A 22375-nucleotide genomic window follows, 5' to 3' on the forward strand; every position below is an offset into this window, starting at 1 on the left:
GGTGCATGCAAGCTGGCTAGAATATCCGGTTATCAAAGAAGAAGAAAAAAGGTTATCTGGAAACAGCGCTGTTCTGGATATCGAAAATCTTTACTACCAAAAGAATTTATTTGATTCTTCTTTTTGCTCAACAGGGATATTCCATGCACCATAAACCCTCACCCTATTTCCAGCCAGGCTACTGATTTCACTCTGAAGCAGGCCAAGAACCTACCAATATTCACCTAATTATTACCATTCCTCTCCACACTAATGGACTCATTACCCCAAAGCTGTAGACATCACAATTTGATGGAGTCTCAATTGTTTTAGGTAATTCTGGTGCAACATACACACCCAACTGCATTTAAATTCGGTTAACCATAATTACCCAGCAGGATCCCAAAATCAAACAACTTGGCCTCACAAATTTCATCCAACTGAAAACTCGACGTTAGAACAGCATGCCATTTTTTTATGATTACCCAATTCATGCATCTGAAACTGAAGAGCAGCGGACACACTCCATAAAAACACGACATTGTAGAACCATACAAGATCATAAAGTCAACAAGATCTCTCGCTCCATAGGAAAAATGGCCACCATCTGAAGGTCAAAAATAAGATAACGAATTTGAAAAAAAAACAAAGCTAACAGAAAACGCAGGCTTTAATCAAGACAATCAGGAATGTCATATATACAACATTTTAGAAGCCCGCAAGGCAAGAAAATGCTGTTCAGTTTCAAGTCTAAAGAATGCCAACTGAGGTCAATAAAACATTTAAGCACTATACTTTACGACATATACAAGAGACCAACTGGGAGATAAAAATGGCACAAATGTAAAAACTACTTTCTTTTGTTTTCCTTTTACAATCAGATATACTGGTTCACAGTAGATGTCGATCACATTAACCTTTTGCCTCGGTCAGCACTTTGGCCAGAGTAGTACCCCTTAAACCCGTACCAGAACCAGAATCAAAGCTTACCGCAACAGCACCTCCTCCTCCTTATGCAGTTGCTTGAGACGTCTTTTTGCATATATCGTAACTGTTATTGTGGTTGCCACAGTTAAACAGAAGCCAAGAACATTACAGATTATCTGTGGTGCTGAGAGGGAGCGGCGTTCATGTGAAGCGTCAGCCAAAGCTCGTATTAGTAAACCACTACAATGACATAAAAAAAAAAAAAATGCTTATTAGTTGGGAGAATATTGATGTTACTTAGAATCTTCCCCATAGATTTGTGAGAGCTAGCACAAGAGGAGTATTACACTGGTCTCTCTCCTTAAAATACCATAAAAGACAAATGGAAGTGTAAACCAGAGTAAACAAAATGCAACTTTATGAAACAGGCAAATGATCAAGAACAGACAGAGTACTAAAACAGATACCTCACAGTAACAACAGGAAGGAAGCTTCACAAACCAAACGCCCACCATCAAAACCCAAATTTTAAAAAGAAAAATGAAATAGACAAACAAGGTGCTATAAAGGCTGTAGAATCTGCAACATGTTCCCTATGGGAAGTAGGTTAACAACTAAAGAAAGGGTATCAGAAGGAGGTGTTCCTTGGAAGGTTGAAACAATGATATTCCCAGTTCAGCATTCTAAGAAGAAACTATTATACCCTCAAAAGAGATGATCTGCCGAGAAAGCAAGGGAATAACAGAAAATCAAGGTAATTGACAAAGAAAAACAATACTCAGATAAACTAGGAACATGCTTTGTAAAGGCTTTAAATTCAAGCAGAAAAGAAAAAAAAACAGTTTAAGAAGAGTGGTACAATATCCTATTAAACCTATAATTTCATGCGGGGTTGCATATATGACCGAACCAAACAGATACAACAGAATGGAATACAAACTTCATAGATTGGTCCAAAAAAACATTTTGTTTGGCTCTGGGTCAATTCTGCGTTGGGCGGTCAATTTGCCAGAAGCAATTCGAGAACCGACTACAATTGTAGACATCGTAATGTACTGACTTCATTGCCATGGATATCCCATAAGTCTGAGCTACCATGACCGAGGAACTAGGTAAAAAATAATTGATTTCCACATGATTTGGGATTTGTGCGGATCAAATCAAACTTGTGTATGATGTGTGTGCCAAATCAGTCGGTTTGTGTGTATGTTTTTCTCTCAAGGTTGTTTATTACATGGTAATCCACACTCTCATCGGCTATGACCAGAAAAAACAAATAACCTAGCATAATTTTTTTTTGGAACAAATGAGCAAAATATGGTCCTGCATTCCAAAATGGTAAACTTGGTAATCCACACTCTCATCGGCTAGGACCAGAAAAAATAAATAACCTAGCATAATTTTTTTTGGAACAAATGATCAAAACATGGTCCTGCATTCCAAAATGGTAACTAAGTGATCCAAAGCCATCCACAAAGTTCTTAGTTATTTCCTTAGCATTTTCTCCTACGGGGAAAAAAATCACGAGTACAAAACTAAAAATATGGATAGAAAGGAGCTTTTACGTGACAAAATGTAAAATAAAAAATTGGTCATAATAATAGTCCATTGCAATGCATGTTTATAAATTGACTGTAAGTACAACCTAGATCACAATCAGTAGAAGGCTACCCCTATTGTACCATAATCTAGGATATGTGGCCTAATAGTTTGTTGTTCCCATTTCTCGTACCAGAACAGTCCGTGTTCCAGGTAACTAGGTTAGAGTAGTTACTTCACTTGAACATCCTTTGTACAAATGTGGTCCTACAATAACAATGTCAGATTCCTTGGGCCTAGTTGATTCTGCCCACAATTCAAAATGGTTAACTTCTTTGGCATAATATTCAGTACGTTGGTTCAGTTTGCGTTGCAAGGTTGGAGATCAACTCAAAACTAATTGACCCATGTGCACAACAACTTCCATAAAGTCGAAGCCTTTGACATTTTCATCTTCCTACTACGGATTTATAAAGCCACATCTCTCCTTTTTTATGACATCCTGGGACACAGATACAGATCCAGTTACAAATACGGACATGTGACAATGAAACTCCAAATAAATGGCAACATGGACACGGCAGGGGACTAGGTAAACTTTAATAAATAGATATATTTTCAATTGTTAAAATTAATGTTGTAACAAAAACACTCAAAACTAATGACAACCAACACTAACTTGGAACAAAAATGAAAACTATCACTGCTTCTGCATCATTAAGAGATAATCCATAAAAAAACAAACCACTGGGCACAAGTGACAAGTTTGTCATAATTTTAAAGCCTTTAAATAAGTATTCAACGTTATAAAGTGACACCATGCCATGGCCTCATACGTGCGTCCCCAGTGTGACCCCTGCTCAAATTTTTGTACAATAATTGAAAAGCCACTTGTCTTGTCCCATAAGTATCCTAGTGTGTCCGTCTTTCCTAAATTTGCATAAAGTACCTCAGTGATAGTCTATAGAAAAGTTTCATGAACTGCTATTATGGTCAAGAATAAAAAGGCAATGCAAATTAAGAATTGCTGCCTCAAAATCTAACAATTGGACATGGTACAAAGATAGCAGACAATGGTTTCTCGCCGAAGAAGAATTATTTTGACCAATACGTCAGTTTAAGCAACCACGATTTTGCATGTGTGTACATTTATGTCTGTGTTGGATTAACATCAACCAGAATTCTCGTAGAGGAGATTCTTTTGCCCGCAAAGACAATAACACATAAGCTGTACATGGAAAAATCCACCCGACATTTGAGAGAGAAGAGAGAATCTTACGTGTAAATTGCAACGAAGATTTCTGGCACCATACCAATCAATGATCCCAGGAGATAAGGACCATACTTAACATTTGTTGCTACAGCGCAGTAATTGTATATTATGTACGGGAATGGAGAAATCCTGATTAAAGTGACATCCCGACACTGGTCAAGCCAATTTCCTTCACCTGCTAATCTTATCATGGAAGCTTTTTTTGGATATTTTGCTAACCAACCCTGCATATGATTAAAAGATCATATACTTTGAGTACCCAAATGCCGGGAAAATAATTGTTCAACAGAAGATAGGAAGAAAGACATAGAGAAACACAAGGTACGCACATGAATTTTATCATAGAAGCGTGAACCAATGAAATATGGAAGAGATACTCCGATAACGACACCACCAATGATTAGTAGAAATCCAAATCCATATCCGAAAGTCATACCAGCCAGCCACATTGACGGACTAGAAGGAAGCAGTAAAGATGGGAACAATGCCACAGAAGCAAAGATTAAAACTGCGAGCAATGGTGTGCTGAATGTTTTTCTCTCCCAGTTGATAATAGGGATAATTGTCTGTAAACGAACAAGTAATTAGTCAGTCCCCGCAGGAAAAGAGAATATGCAACCTTAGCACAGACAGATGAAACCATTAATTATGTTTGTACTAACAATCTATAGGCAGAAACATCAAGAAGCACCTCAAACTAGGGGAAATGTACTAGAGACAATTGTGAAGGGAGGAATCCATTTCAATTGCTGTTTCCCCTCGCATACCACAAAGCTACTAATCTTAATAGCTATGTTATAGGACATCACCTTTTATATTCAAAACATAATACTCCAGCAAAAGGCACACATAATGACCCAAAAAAGTGATCATACTAATCATACCCAGTGAACTTAGCAAAACATGCCTCCATTCAGCTGGAACACTCTAAAACAATCAAATCAGTCAAAGGATCAAAGGCTAACCCCGCAAATGGAATCATCATTCACCAACTAAGGGGCGAAAGACCATTCAATTGATAGAGAAAAAAATGAACATTCCATTCCTTTTCAAAACAATTCTAGCGAACCAAACAATAAATAACATAAACCATAATCAGAGGCAACTCCACCCTATAGGGTAAGGTGTCAGAGCGACCCCATGGGAATTTTTTTGGCTTTATTATTGTACAAAAAATTTCTTCTTAATTCATAAATGATCCCAAAAAAATGTATGATTGACACCACATTAAATTATTTCTCCCTCTTAAAATTCATCGCTCACAATATCGCTCAAAATGCAGACCAATTAAAAACAAAGCATAAAATACGGCCTTCACAATTTACGAGCACTAACAACACATACAAGTGATCATTTATCGAGTTATTATTGAGCAAAGCTGAGTCAAGCTTCGGGTTGCTCGAGCTCGGCCAATACATCAATCGAGCTTCATATTATGGCTCGACCTTGTTCTTAAACTTCACGGGCTGAACTTGGGAATCGCTCAATCGCTTACAACCCGATGAATGATCCCATACTCGAATATTCCTGGGGTCACCACTGACCATTATCCCATCTTTTTTTGGCCAACAAATCATCACCACATTGAATCAACCTACTTTTACTTCCACATAAAAAAGGAAATTTCTAGGTTATAAATTCTAACGAAACACACACAAATGCAACGATCTATGTTTTAAAAAAAAAAAAAGGGAGAGAGAGAGAGAGGACCTTATCCATAAAGAAGGGTCCGACCCATAAGAGAAACACGGCAGCCAGAACGCCGCCGAAGATCAACAGAACAAACATTTTAGCCCACCACAACAAACAACACCACCTGCTCACGAACACAGGAGACGCAGCCTGTCGGTCCCCACCAGCTTCACCGCAATCATCCGATACCCCCAATTTCACGCAATCATCCCCATTATCATCCCTAGGCTTCAACAACGGCACCACACAATCTTTTTCCTCATCGTTCACGACAAACGTCATATCTCCAATTCCACAGAAGAACCCTAAACAATCGACGCGATCGGGTCGACGGGAATTGGAGAGTGAAACCCTAGGGACGAATTTGGTAATTGGATTTGTGAAAATCGATGGATTTTATCGGTGCTTGGTTAACGGGAAGTTGCGTCAGCAATTGGGGGTCATGTGGGATTTACGCTTGGAATGGCGTGGAGTTTTGGCCGTTAGCTCTGCACCGAGGAATAGTAAGGGTCTGTTTGGTGGAGAGGAATGGTTGGGGGGATTTGGGAGTTTTAGGATAGTCGGTTTAGGATTGGGATTTTCTGAGAAACAAACGGGGGATTATTTTGGTGGGGGGATTATTGGAAGGTAGTTAAGGCATAATAAGATTATACTTTACTCCTACTTTCAAGAGTGACAGGCTGGGCGGTTTGGAATTAGTGCAATCGGGTTGTGACGCGTGCAAAGAGGGAGCTTACACGATTAAACAATTCGGATTATCATTCCCCAAATCTTTGGATGCCGGGTGAGTATTACGTGGTGTCTACTCGGAGCATTCAGGCCGTTCATTTTCGATTTTGGACGGTTTGGATTTGAAGAGAGAAAAAGAGAAGAGAAAGAATGGTGGGGTGAGAGAAGAGATAGAGTTTCAATCTAGACCGTCTAACACACTTTAGAACGGTCCGGATGAGCAGCTTAGGCACCACGTGGTACCCATCCGACACATAAAAATTTCTCATAAAAAGTAAAAACAAAAACTATGCATTTTTGGGATACCAAATGTACACTGCACTATGCGGAACCAACCTCAAAATCTTATATATACGATCAAAGTTTTTTAATTTATTTGTTATATACTTCTAAAAATCTCTATAGAAAGCCTAATCATTTAAATCTACATAAGTGCTTAATCGATTCATTCGGTTTTTGGTTTTTGAATTTGTAGGGACCAAAAATTAAAGGAATTAATTAAGCTTTTATCGATATTTAATTGAATTGGTTTTTTACAAAAATCTTCAAGAAATATTTTTCAATAATTAAAAAGATTTTATAAGATCTGAAGGTGGATACCATACAATTTGGCGTGCTCATGGTCGGGCTGATAAAACTTTTGTTATTATTGAGAGCAACTACAACCAAGTTTTATGACACTCTAAAATAAAAAATGGATGTGACATATGGAGAGTTAATTTGTAATTTATCTAATTTTTTTCAACTTTTTGTACTTATTGAAGAATCTTAGAGTGATCCATCATCCTATTTAGAGATTTGATTTCCCAAATGGAGGTGATCTCTACTTTTGGAGAGCCAAAACAAATTTGGAGACCAAATATCTAAAAAGAATGATGGGGTCAATATTCTTCCGGAAAGTATAAAAGTTGAAGAAAGATGAATAAATTACAAAATTTCCTCTCAATTTAGCACACATCCATTCTCCATTTTGAAGTTATAGAGCTTGGTTGGAGTTGCTTTGAGAGTATTCCTAACCTATTTCCAAAACTCCAATATGAAGAGTGTGACATATTGAGTAGAGTTTTTGTAATTTATTCCTTCTGTTCTTTTTTTTTTTTGTACTTTTTAGGAGAATTTTGGAAGGATCCATTGTCTTTTTTTTAGTGATTTAGTCTTTAAAATAAAAGTGTAGTCTCCATATTTGGTGACCCCAAATTTATTTTTGGGGAAAATATCTTGATTTGTTTTGATGGCGACAACCAAAGGAAATTTAATTGAACTGAAACCAAATAAAGTTTTGCATAGAAAAAAATGCACCGGTAATGAGAGAAATTATAAGCCACAATAGCAAGTAATTAACCCAGAAAACTAAGGCTCTATTCTGCTAAAATTCTTATTTTTTGTAAAAATGTTGAGACACATGACTCCCGGTCCATAAAACCATCCATGAAAGGAAATGAATGGTCTAAATTCATGTGAAAAGCCCATCTAAAAGAAGAACACTCACCAGAGGTGGGAGAATTCAAGCTCTTGACCTCCTAATGAGATACCAGAGTTCTGACCAACTAAAATAGTCTCAGTTGGTTCCCTCATAGCAATTGGAATTTAATTTCGTTCACCCTCCTTAAAATATGGTGAACAAAACTCTATTTTCTATTGGTTGAAATGATGTGGATCCCACCACAAAGTAATATCATGCTTACCAAAATGTATTGCAGGAATATGACCTATTTCATTTTAATCTATTTTAAGGAGAGTGAACAAAAGCCCTCTAGCAATTGATCACTTTTAAAATTTCTCATTTCAATCTCTTAATCGGCTTTCCTCCAACCCCAGTAGGAGGAGTTCGTTCATCCCAAAACACACGTCGGCACTTGATTGGCCCAAACCCCTTCCCTTTTTAAAATCCTACGGAAAGCTACCCAACGGAATTCAACCCTTATTCCATAGTTAACTCCAAATTGATCTAACGTGAAGTTCTACCTAGTATTTTTTAGAAAAGCTCCTCCATATTAGGAAATTATAATTTACAATCCCATTTTTCTAGGAATAGATTACCGTATATACCTATTATGAATTCTAGCGCAAGTAAAGAGTTGGGTCTCTAAAACTAAACCCTAATCATAAAAGAATAAATCATAGAAAAAAAACTACATTAGTTACACGTGTTATTGTTCATCAAAGAATAAATCATAGAGAATCGGACAATCTTTGTTTGTTTTGATTCAAGTTTTCCATTAAATTGCTACGACAGGTTATATTACACAGGTTATATTAAATTGCTTCTCGGGAGAATTTGGGCAAATTCTCTAGGTCATTCATGAAACTGGGATATAAGCACATGGCCGTAAAGTGCTAGCTTTAAACATTACACATTAGTAGAGTTGTGTGTGTAGTGCTCTCAGACTTAGAGTTCAAGATCACAAGTCACTCTAGTTACTATCTGAAGCACTATCACTATGTAAGGGTTCAAGTTGAAAGACTCCTTTGCTTATGCACAGCTTTATACATTTGCTCGAATATTTTGTTTTAAAATACAAGTGGGGAATTGTTGGAACTTGGATGTGTATTTGTAAAACATTGAGTTTTTCTCTAGTCCCACATTGGCTAGTCACAAAACTTTTATCTACTTTAAATGATTTTGCACACTAATGGGTTTGTGTATGAGGACCCAAGGAGAGGTCTCGCGCGCTCAGAAAAAATGGGCGGCAATTTGGAAAACTGATTCGGAAACCAGTTAACCGGGTGTGCGTCACGAGTTATTCGCGCAAGGAGGGTGCAAATCCGGGATTTGAGCCTCGCGCACGTACTAGTAAAGCCCACATTTTTGCTAAAATAAATAAACACGTTTTCCAGTCAATCAATTTTTTTTTAAATGGAAAACTGACTGTTACTGATTAATCAAAGCAATGTGATTAAGAAAAACGTGTTTAAATCTTGTGCATGATCAACGGGATTTGATTTGTGGCTGATTAACAAGTGATTTTCGGATTGATTAAAAACATGGCCTAAATCAAAGCAATTTGATTTTTGCTTCCAAAAATCAAGCCCAGCCGGCTCCTATAAATTCAGAGTTTCGGAATTGGTTTTAAACAGAAAAAACAACTCTCTCTTCCACCCCAAAAATGTTTTCCGAGTTCGAGCAATAGGTCGATAGTGTTTTTGTTTTCGGTTTTCTTCTGTGCAGAGAAGGCTGAGCAGAGGTGGTGGATTTTGGGCTGTTTTATCCTGGGGACGGCGTGGTGCTCAACGAACTGCTTGCACAATCTGGGCAGAGCCGCGAAACGTCTTAAAGAGAGCGACCTAGTCCGCGACTCAACCCAGCCGTCGTTCTTCATTTTGGTATTCTATATTTCAGTAGCAGATTCCGAGGTAATACGTTCTTGTTTTTTCGAGCAGTCAATCCAACAGGTTATATTAGAGAGAATGAAACAATGGCTTCTTTGCTTGTTAATTATATGCAGGCTAATGCAGGTAGGTGACAACACTTCTCCATAACATACATCGTCTACGTGTGAGACTAACTGTGGAGGAAGGGCAAGGCTAATAGGCAAAAACCACAGCTCAAGGACCGTGATGAGGCCCTTTTTGTTCAAGCTTTCAAACCATACGCACCCCATAAGCGCAAATGGGTGCATACTATTGAAGATAGTTGCAATGAACCTCATGTGTTTCGTGCACCGTAGCGTCGTGCGTTACACTAGTATCCTTTTTCTGCTTGTGCTTTTCTAATTGTTTTTTCTGTAGGTGGTAAAGCCAAGGGTCCTTATCCATCAATGCGTTTCGTTGCTTCTGTTTTCCTTTGAGAGTAGGCCGTTTGTTTTCGGTGCTTGTTTGGTTTTTTTCTGGCAGTCTTGTTAAGGCTTGGAGGAGATGCTAATTCGGTGATTGGCTAAATGGGCGTTGCAATCCCTCTCTTTGTCATCAGTTGCTCGGGGCATACCGCTTTGGACTTGAGCTTCTTCCACCACCGGCCTTTCATTTTTTGATTATATATTGTTGTTGTGTGTTTCCCTTATAAACTGTTTTCATATATTAATGCATTTCTATCGTCGTTTCAAAAAAAAAAAATTAGGAGTTGACTGTTCCGTGGGATTTTAAGGAGGGAAGGGACTTGGGCCGATCAAGTGCCGGCATGTATTATGGGTTGAAGGAACTCATCCTACTGGGGTTGGAGGAAAGCCAAGTCCTTTAATCTAGGCAGCCCTGGCCGGCACTAGATAACAAAGATGAAGAAACGAGAAAAGAAACGGATAGCGGAACTTGGGTTTCGTTTCTACTTCGGAATGATATAATTGAGTTTCAACTACTCCCTCCGTTTCAATTTGTTTGTCCAAACAGTCAAAGAATTAAGGACAAACAAATCAAGACGGATGGAGTACTAATCAAGACCGACTACACTGTCGAGGGGAAAAAGGGAAAAAGTTCGACTACAAACTTTTTTTTTACGAAAGGAACAAAAGGAACATGGTTCGCACCAGTAGCATCTTTGGCATGTGCAATTGGGTAAAGATGCTTTAATGAATGAATGATTGGGGGATATTATATATTATTTGATTTAATTCTGACCATTCGTCTTGTATCTCATTTAAGTGTACGATTAACAAAGGAAATGTGCCGTTTGATAAATTTAAAATTAATTGTTGAAAGCTGGATGCTGGATTTTTTCAATCGAAAAATATTTAATAAAAAAAATTAACAGCTTATTTAAAAAATAAGTTAATACAAAGAACAATATTGTTAGAAGTTGTATAGTGTACAATATTTTGATTTTGATGATGAACTTATTCACTATCATGTAGTCCCAAATAAGATTTTCTTATCTCCGTCTAAATTCAAATTATGATATTTCTTAATCTTCATTTAGATCCACATTACATATATGTCTTGTATGGAAATAGTGTATGGATTATGTTTTATGAGATACTAGTGCTTGCCCGTGCCTACGGCACTACACACTTCGGTTGGAATTGTCTGTGCCTACGGCACTTGCTAACTAATGGCTCTCAAACATTAGTATGTAGTATGTGATCATCTTCTTAGTGACACGAAAATTTAAGAGTGACAACATATGCAGAAACCAATTCAATCTCAATTTGAAGAATTTATTCAGCCCTTGCATTGTTGAATACTCCACAATCAATCTCAATAATTTTTGTATCATTTAGCAAAAAATAAATAAACTAAGTCGAACTCATGTGTGCTAAAATTTGATTGCAATATAGGATGCAAAATCACATGTCTTGGGCCATCTAACATAACTTCTTTCTTAAGATAGGAAACCTATGTAAATCAATATGGTGTACTTTAAGGAAATGAGAAATTGAAGTTTGTATTCTTTGTAATTTGATCCTAATAATTTACCCATCTTTACCATACAAATCAAATTAGGTTTCCTTTATTTTGAAAAAAAAAAAGAGGTTTTCTTTTATCTCCACCATTCGTGCCTCAATCGATAGGCTCAGTATAGTTGTTTTCCATTATTGAATAGTTAGCCCCAGGATTTTAAGCCCCAAGTTTGCATACTATTTACAAAACATGCCATTAGCTTGTATGTGAAGGGTAGAAAAATCTAGACTGCTGGATTTGTTTGTATGGGTAGATAAAATGAGAAATCTGAACTGTTGAAAGAGAATATTCTTTAGGAATATTCCCAAAGACCCTCCTGTTTTATAAGATAGATAAACAGTTGTAATCAAGAATGGAATGATTTGGAATCAATGCGCGATTCAATAGGATCATTATGGACACTTTAAGTCTTACAGAATGAAAAAAAATTGGTTGACAATGTCTGTCGGGTAAAAGACTTAACTACCAGTTAAGGAAGCAGAAGAATATACTTTGGCTTATATTTACACAAGGTTTGTCTCTCATTTTTTGAGAGTATTTAATTTCGTCTACAGATTTGATTCATTCAGATGAAGTTGATTCACAATAATATTTGTTTCAACAGTACTCGATCTAACCTATATGATGTATTTGGCTTTGCTTATAACAATATGATCTTGATTGTCTAAAAAAAAAAAAGACATTAGAAACAAAATTTAAGTAAGACTCCTCAAAATGGAAAAATAAAAGAAAAGAAAAACCACTAAAAATGCCATAATAAGATAAAAATAATCATGCGCTGCGGTTAATAAGAATTCATCCTCTGTCAGTTGGTTCAGAGTATACCGAAAGGTGCAACAAAATTATCCCAATTTGTTTATCAATTTTTTTTGCAAAAAGTTAAACGGATATAGCTAGTGAGTTGAATGCCTATCAAAAAAATGTTGTGAGTTGAATATTTAAATAATCTGAGTTGTCAGAATATGTGAAGTTCTAGTGAATTTTTTCCCAATGAAGTCCTCAATTTTCTATAATAGTAAAACCGATTTTTTGATCTCTATATCCATCACATACAGAAAATGAAACCATGGGAACCAGCAGCATACTTTCACATTCAGCGAGGCTTTCCACATCTCCTCCATGCATGATAAACGTCAGAGGAAAATTTCCAACTTCATAAGAACATCTAGAAAACAGTATTAAAAAAAAAACACGTAGTAACTAGTAAGTAATCCAGCTCTTACACGTTTAATTCTCACAAGTAAATAACACCAATCGTGCATGGTTCATGCAATCGCGCAATAATTTAGATGCAACCTCAACATATTCCAATTATGGTTACTTCGGCTAAGCTATGACCGATGTATACTGTAAATTAAAACATTCATTTTCGTAATATTTTGTAATATCTGCTTCAACTGATCATTTTGTTAGTCATCTTAATGTTACTTGGTCTACTAGATGAATTAACTAGAGAACTACAAAAGCAAAAGTTAAAACTTAAAAGAGAGGGCCGTTGCTAGAAGCTCAAACGAGCTCTTATTCGAAGGAGAGGGATTAGACACTGCCAAATTAGGATGGCGCCGGAACACAAGCAAAGTCACATCTGTCCCATAGAAGGAATCCATAGAATTGAGTGATAATAATTTACACAAACTAAAAAACAGCAGTCTTTTACTTAGTGCAAATAAGAGTGGAAAAGATTTTTTCCCAAAATTATTACTCTTGCATTGTTCCAATAAATATAGCTAAAAAATAAACTTCTTTAAGAATTGAGTTCACTAGATAATTCGTTGGTTAAGTTGAAAACGACATTCAGCCATCTCCACCCACCAAAAAATAGGTTTGAAAACCTCAGCAGATAATTAACTACTCCTTTCATCCATATTTAATTGTCCATTACGGTTTTGCATGTATTTTCAACGGTTTATATTGCTCAACATATATTGCTAATATGCAATATGAATCTTATTTGATAAATCTTAATTTTTTCTACTGTATAAGACAATGATTTCAAAAACATAAAACATAATATACGTCGAGAGATATAAACTGTTGAAAATGCACGTAAAACCATAGTAGATAATTAAATAGAGACGGAGGGAGTAGTAAATAGCCTTCTGCTAAATAACTACTCACCATATAAGCCATTGGTTATTAACTAGCCCATTAACATGTAGCCCGAATTGCCTTCAAATGGTCTTGTATGTATATCTTCCTTGGTGATTTTGAGTAAGTACTGAACCATATGCTTTTGGCCCAACATAGCAGCATGATGGAGAGTCAATTGACCAAACTGGTTCCACATATAGGGCAAGTCCGGGTTCTTCTTGAATAGCAACTTAGAGATCATAACGTTACCAACTCCTGTGATTTTGTGGAATGTTGTGTAACCATCCAAATTAATTAGCTCTAGTTCCTCAGAAGTCATCAATTCCACCAGCTTTTTGATGAAATAGATTGAACTCCGTGTTGCCGCCATATGGAGCAATATCTCACATTGTACCAAGATTCCGGCTGTGAGTGCGTTTGATCGAGCTTAAAGAATCTTTTTGCAGTCCCTCAGTCTTCTGCGATTATAGCTCTATATAGTGGGCGATTATAGCTCGATCTATATAGTGGGAGGTAACAGCTATATCCTTCTCTACTGCCTTGTTTTCCATCGCTAAATACATACCAAGGAAGACCAACAATGACAAGTAAATTGTGTGGCCCGTGATCCTCGATCTTTTCCTCCGCTGGTGGCCTGATGGTTGTTGTGACTTCTTCTCCTAGCCTGCACAAGGAGCGCACGACTAAGACCTGGCCGGGGGTTGCCCGGCAAGGCCCTCCGGCGTGATGATAAGTATGTGCAGGAAGAAAGGGAAGAGACTAAGGTTTGAGTGGGTAATCACGTGTATCAATCCGTCTTTGTTCTCTTGGATTCTTTATCTGGGGACTTTTCGCGGTTTCGATGTCGGAGTTTGTCTCGTAAATCTGCTGTCACCCGGCGATGTTCGTCAACTGTTTCTCCTCTGTCCTTACGGGATTTGGTCTCGTTGTTTGGCTCGTCAATGTGCGCGCCCCTTCCGTTCCGTCGAGCCTGGTTGCTGTTGTCGAACTTTTCTGCAGGGATTTTCCCGAGTCGTTCAGATACATGGCGTCTGGTCTCCACGGAATCTCGGCTACGGTGGAAAACCGTTGTGCCAGAGAATTCTGCGCGGCCAGTGGAGTATGTGCTTGTAAACGACTCGGTATCCCTAGTGTTGGTTCGATCGTGGTGTTCTTTTGAGCAGTGTGTTCTGGATGCGGTGGGTTGCTTGTAAAGGATTATTTCTCTGGCGTCGCCCGGTGCCGAGGTGAAGCCTAGGCGGTCTTTTACGGATCCGCGTTGGCCTCCCTCGTTCTGACGCCTTTGTGGTGGTGGTGGTGTTCGCCTTCTCCTAACCCCTCCTCCACCAGATCTGGATGCGGCGGGGGTGGTGTCTTGCTGCATATGCTGTTTCATTTGGGCCACCTCCGCCCTTAGCGCAGCTAACTCGTTATCGTGTTCGTCGTCGCGATGTTGTAGCAAACGGATATAGGCCGCTGTTACATCGTCCGCGACTGGTGATAGACCAGATCCTGGGGCTAGGGACATGGACATGTGCCTCTCATGGGGTGTTGAGGGGATGACATTTCCGCTAGCGTCTTTGGTCCCTGAGATGGCTACATCCGTCTGATCTTCGCCCATTGTGAGTGGTTTGGTCGTTGTTTTCACGGAAGAGTGAGGGGATTTGGAGGATGTGAGAGCCGTTTGAATCAGAAGCGTTTCACGTCGGGTTCACCAATTGTGTGGCCCGTGATCCTCGATCTTTTCCTCCGCTGGTGGCCTGATGGTTGTTGTGACTTCTTCTCCTAGCCTGCACAAGGAGCGCACGACTAAGACTTGGCCAGGGGGTTGCCCGGCAAGGCCCTCCGGCGTGAGGATAAGTATGTGTAGGAAGAAAGGGAAGAGACTAGGGTTTGAGTGGGTAATCGCGTGTATCAATCAGTACCTTCCAAAGTAATCACCCTTCAGTATTTATAGAGTCTCTCCGACTTGCCCTCCAAGTATCGTCATATGCCTTGCACGAGCCAGGTGGTGTCATCGTGACCTCATTGAGCAGATCTGATAACCGTTTTTGCATGAGCTGGCACCTTTCATGTGCGCTCATCATTATCCTCTAGCATAACCGCTTTTGTCACGTGAAGGGTCATGTGACCCAATCGGGTGGCCGAGCCTTATATCTAACCGAGCCCCATCCCCGGCTGAACCTGGTACAGAGCCGAGCCCGATGGGCGGCATGTAAAAACCAAGAGAATAAATGCTCCACAACCGATGGCCGAGCTCGGACCACATACAGCGCTAAAGGCTCCTTGAAGAATCTTCACACAGACGAGTCTTGGCCAGTAGCCGAGCCCCAATCCAGATGCGGCAGTGAAGGCCGGATAAGAGCGGTTACGTTCGGTCTGCCACATAAATATTCACCAGTAGTTCCAAGATACGAGAGCACACAAGTTGGAGGAATTTTGAAGACAACCATATGAGAAGTTTGCTACTTCCAACAATTGACCCTACTCAGGAAGACCAAACCTTTTTTACTGCACATAACTCCACTCTTTTTGATAGCCCATTTCCAGTATCCCTCGATGTAGAAGAAAAGAAGAAAGAGCGGTTTCAAAGGGTACCAACAATTCAAGTCGAATGTCACGGCCTTGGTTAATTTGAAGCTAACCGTGAGACACTACTTAGGCACTCACACCTGCTCTTGTGGTGCTAAGTACGCCTATAAGTATGAAGAGTGAGTAAGACAAGAGTGTATACAAGTGCTTTTGGAGCAGTGTGCATTGCCTAGATGAGGCATCTCTCTTTTATAGGTACCTAAGGGGGTTCTAGAACATCATTTACAAACTTTCAATCTCCTCAAATCAATCATTTAGAATGTTTGTGGAGGCTTTTGAGAATCTTCCAACACTTACAAAAAAAATTCTCTACATAGTTCTTTTCTAAAATCAAGAACTCTCTAGATAAGACTAGAACATTCTATGTAGCCTCCATGCCTTAGTTCTTTTAGAGAATTTTGTGTGGGACGTAGCACAAAACTCTACAAAATCGGGTGCATGCAGGTTCTTCGGCAAGGCGTGGACGATGGATTCGTGCTCCTAGTGCTATCAAGAATCTACGCATGCATCAAGGAAGAGCAAGCGATGTCCAGTAAAATTAACCGTGATGGAGAAACTGGTCGACGACTTCAAGTTCAGAATTTTTTATTATTTTTTGATAAGCAGGAGAATTTTATTAATCATAGTAAAAGAGAAATTACAATGATTAATAGGATAAAGGAAAAAAAAGGCATCACAATCTATACCATATATCCAAACTATGTTGGTACCTATGGCAAGGAAAATCATATGCCACCCTAATTAGCCAAGAGGAGAGGTTAATTAGCAAGATGCCAACCAAAACCCCCAAACGAAGAAAACTAAAGTAACCATAACAATTATCCAGATTACAATTGTGTTTGATCAAAACTTCCCAAGACAGGGCTTGACGGAGAATCGCAATAAGAAAACTTCAGGTGCATCTAACTTCAAAATATGTCTCTGAGCAAAAGCATCCAACAGGTCCTATACCAAAAGGAAGAAAAACCCAAAACCCTCCAAAGTTTCTGCAAGAAGGGAGGGCAAACACCGATTCTTTGATAGAGAAAAATTGTTCACCGCAGCACCAGGAATATCGCTAGGTATGGATATCAGAGCATAAGCAGACTTCAAGTTCAGAATTCGTGTTGCTTCTTCGTCGTCACCTACAGGATCAATAAAAAGGTTAAATGGGTAACAACAGAAATAACAGCAACCAAAGCTTTGATTTCCATAGTGGTGGCACTCTTGTGGTGTTATTTGCCATGTCAAGGGTTCGAGCCATGGTATCCACCATCACCCAAAAAAAACAGTAATAAGAGCATCTGAAAATGCTGTGATATGCTTGTAATAACGGTAATTCTCAAGGTTATCTTGAAGAATCATTTGTGCTTTGGATTTATCAAATTGGATGGAAAAATCGATTATGCTTTTATGGAACGAAAGAAGAAAAAACAGGTCAAGGGAAACATAATGGAGTAAATGCTAGGTGTTTTTTTTTTTTGGTAACCAAACACATCACAGAATACATTCAAGCTTGATAATTTTTTTTCCCTGATATAACATTAATATTTGATTGATCAATTATCGATTTTAGATCTTCCATAGCCATAACATACTGAAAAGATTATTTTGTTCATTAGACACGTACTGAAAAGATCAAGTAGCTAGCTAAGGCCCAGTTCTGCGTTCTCAAATAAGTATGTACTCAAAAAAAAATGATCTATTTTCAAGCTTAAAAATAATAGACTTACAAATTTGATTTTTTAATTTTTTTCAAGGTCAAGATCTATCAAACAAGATCAATATTGTATTTTTTATTTATTTCAGTAAGCCTAAGTTTATCAACGTTTATGGGAGTTCCATAATTTGTCTCTGGATTCTTCCAGAAGCTATGTGAATTCCTAGTTTTCCTATTTCTCTTTAGCTCCGTTCAGTTGTTGGGAATGTTGTCTCGGAAATAAATTCTCAGGAAATGGATTCTCAAGAAAATTGGCAAGAGTTGAAGTAAAACAAAATGAAATCTATTTTTTTTGGGCGTTCTTTTAACAAGAAAATCTGACAAGAGAACTAAAGTTTCTTCTTTTAATAAGATATTTTGCAAGAATGTGTTTCTCGGTGGATACGTTGAAGCTGTGCGTTCTATAATTTTTTTGGTAACTGAACACACACAAAATTACAAAAAAGTTGATTTTCTCATCTTTTTAGCGCAACTGAACGGGGCCTTCTTGTTTGAATTTTTTAAATGATATCCACACTTCATTTTTTACCATTCACACTTCTTCTTTTAGTCATTATTCACATAAATTTACTATTTTGCCCTTGAATGTATGAAAAAATAAAATGAAAAATGACAAGAAAGTATATTCATGTAGATAAAGACAAAAAAAAAAGTGTGGATGGTAAAAAAGGAAGTGTAAATATCAATTCCTTTTTTTTAATTTGATTCGATGTTACCATCTTATCCATCTTTGTTTCTAAAATAATTGATTTCCAGGGTTCCTTAGGACTTCCGTTTCCAGAAAATAATTGGACTTTTGGATTAGTACTGTTAAACACATTAATTGTCTATAATACCCCCAATAATTTTTTTCTTCGTCTTAATGTAGAAGGGTTTATTTGTCCAAACACCTCCTTCCAGTGGCTTCCTCTGCCGACATTAGCATATGTATAATCTATAAATCCCCATAATCCTTCAATCATGGAATTTATTAATCACAAAGCTTCCAGTAAATTTACAATTAGAATAAAAGAAACGAGAGAATTTTTTTTTTTTTTGACAAGAAGCGAGAGATGGGTTCTGAAGGATTCCAACAATCCGAGCCAAGGCTCTGCAAAAACGGGTGCGGGTTCTTCGGCACGGCGGCGACCATGGGCTTGTGCTCCAAGTGCCATCGACATCTACGCGTCGAGGAAGAGCAAGCCGTCTCCGACAAAACCGCCATGGAGAAACTGGTCGGCGACTTCATGTTGATCAAAACACGCGTTGCGTCTCCGCCGCCGTCGTCGGCTGAATCGGCGGCGGCCGTAGGGGCGGCGACTGGGGTTGAATCGGTTAGTAAAGCGGCGGCGAAAAGGTGCTCGAGCTGCAACAAAAAGGTGGGGTTGCTGGGGTTCCAGTGCCGGTGCGGGGTCACGTTTTGCGGGGCCCACAGGTACCCAGAGGAGCACAATTGCAAGTTCGATTTGAAGGCGGCGGGGAAGGACGCCATTGCTAAGGAAAATCCGGTGGTCAAGGCAGATAAAGTGGTGAGGTTTTGAGATGGAGGAGTGTACGTACTGGGGTCCCGGTTTGTTTTGGATTTGGACGGTTTCATTCTTTTACTCGTATGTTATTGGTTTGGGTGTGTTTTTGGATTGTTTGAAGGTGATGATAGGAAAGGCAATTTTTCTTTTATTTTGGGGTAAGTAGGAAAGGCAATTTGTTTTTTGGAACTTTTTTTTTTTCTCCTCTGTTCTATAATGTCTCTGTTCAATTACTTTCAGTTCAGTGTTTTCTTGCTTTGTTATAGCTCATTGTTATATGTAGCTCATTGTCATTCCAAAGGCTCCTTTCCGTCATCTAGCCCTAATCGATATAAATAAGGGGAAAGTGGAGAGCTTTCTTGATCCTGGGAGATCGGGCCATAATCTAATAGCGGAAGGCAAGACCTGAAAGAGTCAATTTCAAATCCCGATCAAAGCTTAACTACTTTTTATAAATGGCAATCTTCAGTCTTACAATTTTTTTCCTAAAGTCAAGTCTAATAAGGTGAGGAATCCTTATCCATACCCCTATATTTTTAATACTTATTATTTTGGCAAATAATTTTCATTATTCATGTAGGAATTTAGCAAACCAAAAGAGGAAGGTCAAAGAAAACATAATGGAGTAAATGCTAGGTCAGTAGGTTTTCCTTGTAACCAAACACATCACAAAATACATTCAAGCTCGATTACTATTTGAGATCTATCAAACAATATTTATATTTGAATATAAATTATGTTATAAATGGTTTTGCTAACAAGTGTCTATTACACGGTATTGGTTAGAACTCAACCGCAAAAGCTTGCTATTGAAGTGAATGTGCTCTCACGCTTAAATTTTTCATATTATTTTGGTATCCAAGCATTGTAGAATTTCGCTTTACACCCTCCCTCATGCCTAGCATGCTCACTCGACAGCACTTGTCGCATACAGGCCAGAGACATACATCCTACCCATCCTTGAAAAATCTAGCTCTGATACCATGTTCAACAGTTTGGGTAGAAATTAACCTTAAAAGATAGCTATTGAAGTGAGAGTACCCTTACATTTAAATTCTTCATATTACTTTGATATCCAAGCAATGTGAAACTTCGCTTTACAGTGCCCCGAGCACAAGTTAAAGTAGGCCTGAGCAAAATACCCTCCCGCCCGCGGATCTGACCCGACCCAACCTAAAGAGTTTCAGGCGGGCTCGAAGAACTGGTTCGATCGGTTTACGGGTTGTAATGTGCAGAAATTCCAATTTTCGGTTCAGGGTGCAGGTAGTGTCTGGGTAAAACGGCGGATCTGACCCGACTTATATATATAAAATAACCCTAAACGGCTAGAGGGTGTTCTGGATACTAAAAAAGAACTTTTAGAAAAAGAAGGTTTTTTAAGCTCAAAAATCATATATTTATGTAAATAATTTTTCTACTAATATGAATTTGATTTAATAGATCTCATCAAGATCTTTGAAACGGTGCCAAAAAAATTAAAAAATTATTTTTCATTTTTATTCCATTTAAACTTGAAAAACTTTTTTTTTTTTTAAAAATTCTTTTTACTGTTGAGTTGGAACGGCAGCTAAAGTCTCCCACTTTCCGTTGGAACGGCACCTAAAGTCTCCCACTTTCCCAAAAGCCAAAGCCAGATCTGATCTCGCCAACCCCCACACTCCTCCACTGATGTCGCCACCGTGAGCCTCCGGCGTGACTCGCGAGCCGTCCAGTGATCCAGTCCACCAACTCCACTGTCTCTCTCTCTCTCTCTCTCTCTCTCACGGACGAACACCATCTGGCGTAGGCGTTCACAACTCCACCTCGCAAGCGTCCCCTCCTCCTCCTCGCAATCGGTAAATTTTCTGCATTTTCTTGGCTTTACTCCAATCTGCATTTTGTTCTGCACTTCTGCCTTTACTGGTCTAACCCGACCAACTCGGCCGACCCAACCCGATTAAAAGAATCAGTTTTCCGAACGGTTATCCCAGTTACACGGGTCGGTGTCGGATCAGAAAATTGCCAACCCGAAAAGTCGGGTCGAGCGGCGGGTCCAGGCAAGACCCGAACCGACCCGTGCTCGCCCCTAACTGTTAAAGTGCAATAACTATGTAATAATCTTCACCATATAATAAAAATGTGTGATCGCTATGGAAAGTCTTGTCTTTCTATTTTTTGGGATTGAAAACACAATTAGTTCTTTGATTTACCATATTGCTTTTGAGATTATGAAACTAGTAATTGTTTTCAATTTCATTTTTGTCCGTATCTTTTGGCGGTGGTCGTGGTGTTCGTGATGGGGTGGCAGGGGTTATTAATTATTATGTACAACATCTCATGATTCAAATGTGGTGAGTTACAGAAAGTAAAAATGTTGATCTCAATTGGTTCAACTGGAATAGATTACGAATTTGTTGGCGCAGGAATCGTTTCTCCATCTTCTATTTTTTTTCCCTAGAAAATCTATGGGAATTTCATGCCCTCGAACATTGTAAGAGCCAGTAGTGTATAGATTCGGAATGTTTACCACTTATTTTTTGGAAAGTTTCAGAATTTGAAAGGGCAAAGGGAGGCTAAAGATCCGAGGCTTAAAATCGTAATTACCATGAACCATATTCTCCATTTATAGCCCATGAAAAGCTATAGCGATGTGAAAATAGTCTTCATAGGCTAAAAAAAGACAGGTTGGTCCATTGTGTTAGGACTTAATGACAGATTTCATCAAATTTTCTAACTTCTATATCATGGCATAATAGGGTTTAGGCCGTCTTTAGGTGGTGATTTTGGGCAGTCTTTAGGTGGTGTTAGTTTCTGCTTTTGGATGGTTTTGTTAGGCTTTAGAGTTGGGTGCTTGTTGCTTCTTGTTTTGGTTTAGGAGTTGTTGTGCTACATTCAACCTTTTGTTGGACGTTTTTTCTTTGGTCTTGTTTTGGGTCTATCGCTATTCTTCATATACCCTTTGTCGAGTATCTAATAAAATCTTTTTTGCCGTTCCCAAAAAAAAATATTTGTTATGAGATAGGGGGTTGACAACAAAGCCGCCTAGATAATAAAGAGAGA

The 22375-nt window shown here is 38.6% G+C and overlaps 2 protein-coding genes across 2 annotated transcripts; one reads left to right on the forward strand and one right to left on the reverse strand.

Moving 5' to 3' along the window:
- Positions 1-631: 631 nt before the first annotated feature.
- On the reverse strand, positions 632-6045 carry LOC131331869 (uncharacterized). Its single transcript, XM_058365812.1, has 4 exons — positions 5429-6045; positions 4048-4284; positions 3725-3942; positions 632-1146 (listed from the first exon to the last, which is right to left on the reverse strand). The coding sequence occupies exons 1-4, from the start codon at positions 5690-5692 to the stop codon at positions 966-968; spliced, it is 900 nt and encodes a 299-aa protein (XP_058221795.1). The 5' UTR covers positions 5693-6045; the 3' UTR covers positions 632-965.
- Positions 6046-18627: 12582 nt separating this feature from the next.
- LOC131331871 (zinc finger A20 and AN1 domain-containing stress-associated protein 1) lies at positions 18628-19601 on the forward strand. Its single transcript, XM_058365813.1, has one exon. The coding sequence runs from the start codon at positions 18884-18886 to the stop codon at positions 19349-19351; it is 468 nt and encodes a 155-aa protein (XP_058221796.1). The 5' UTR covers positions 18628-18883; the 3' UTR covers positions 19352-19601.
- The last annotated feature ends 2774 nt before the right edge of the window (positions 19602-22375 follow it).

The sequence above is a fragment of the Rhododendron vialii genome, chromosome 7a (genome assembly GCF_030253575.1).
Source record: "Rhododendron vialii isolate Sample 1 chromosome 7a, ASM3025357v1".
Taxonomy (NCBI): domain Eukaryota; kingdom Viridiplantae; phylum Streptophyta; class Magnoliopsida; order Ericales; family Ericaceae; genus Rhododendron; species Rhododendron vialii.

Coding starts and splice junctions, on each gene's coding strand:
- LOC131331869 (XM_058365812.1), bottom strand. CDS start 5,692: ATGACGTTTGTCGTGAACGATGAGGAAAAAGATTGTGTGGTGCCGTTG. Junction 4,285..5,428: donor GACCCTTCTTTATGGATAAG/GTCCTCTCTCTC, acceptor GTTCGTTTACAG/ACAATTATCCCTATTATCAA. Junction 3,943..4,047: donor GCTTCTATGATAAAATTCAT/GTGCGTACCTTG, acceptor AATCATATGCAG/GGTTGGTTAGCAAAATATCC.
- LOC131331871 (XM_058365813.1), top strand. CDS start 18,884: ATGGGTTCTGAAGGATTCCAACAATCCGAGCCAAGGCTCTGCAAAAAC.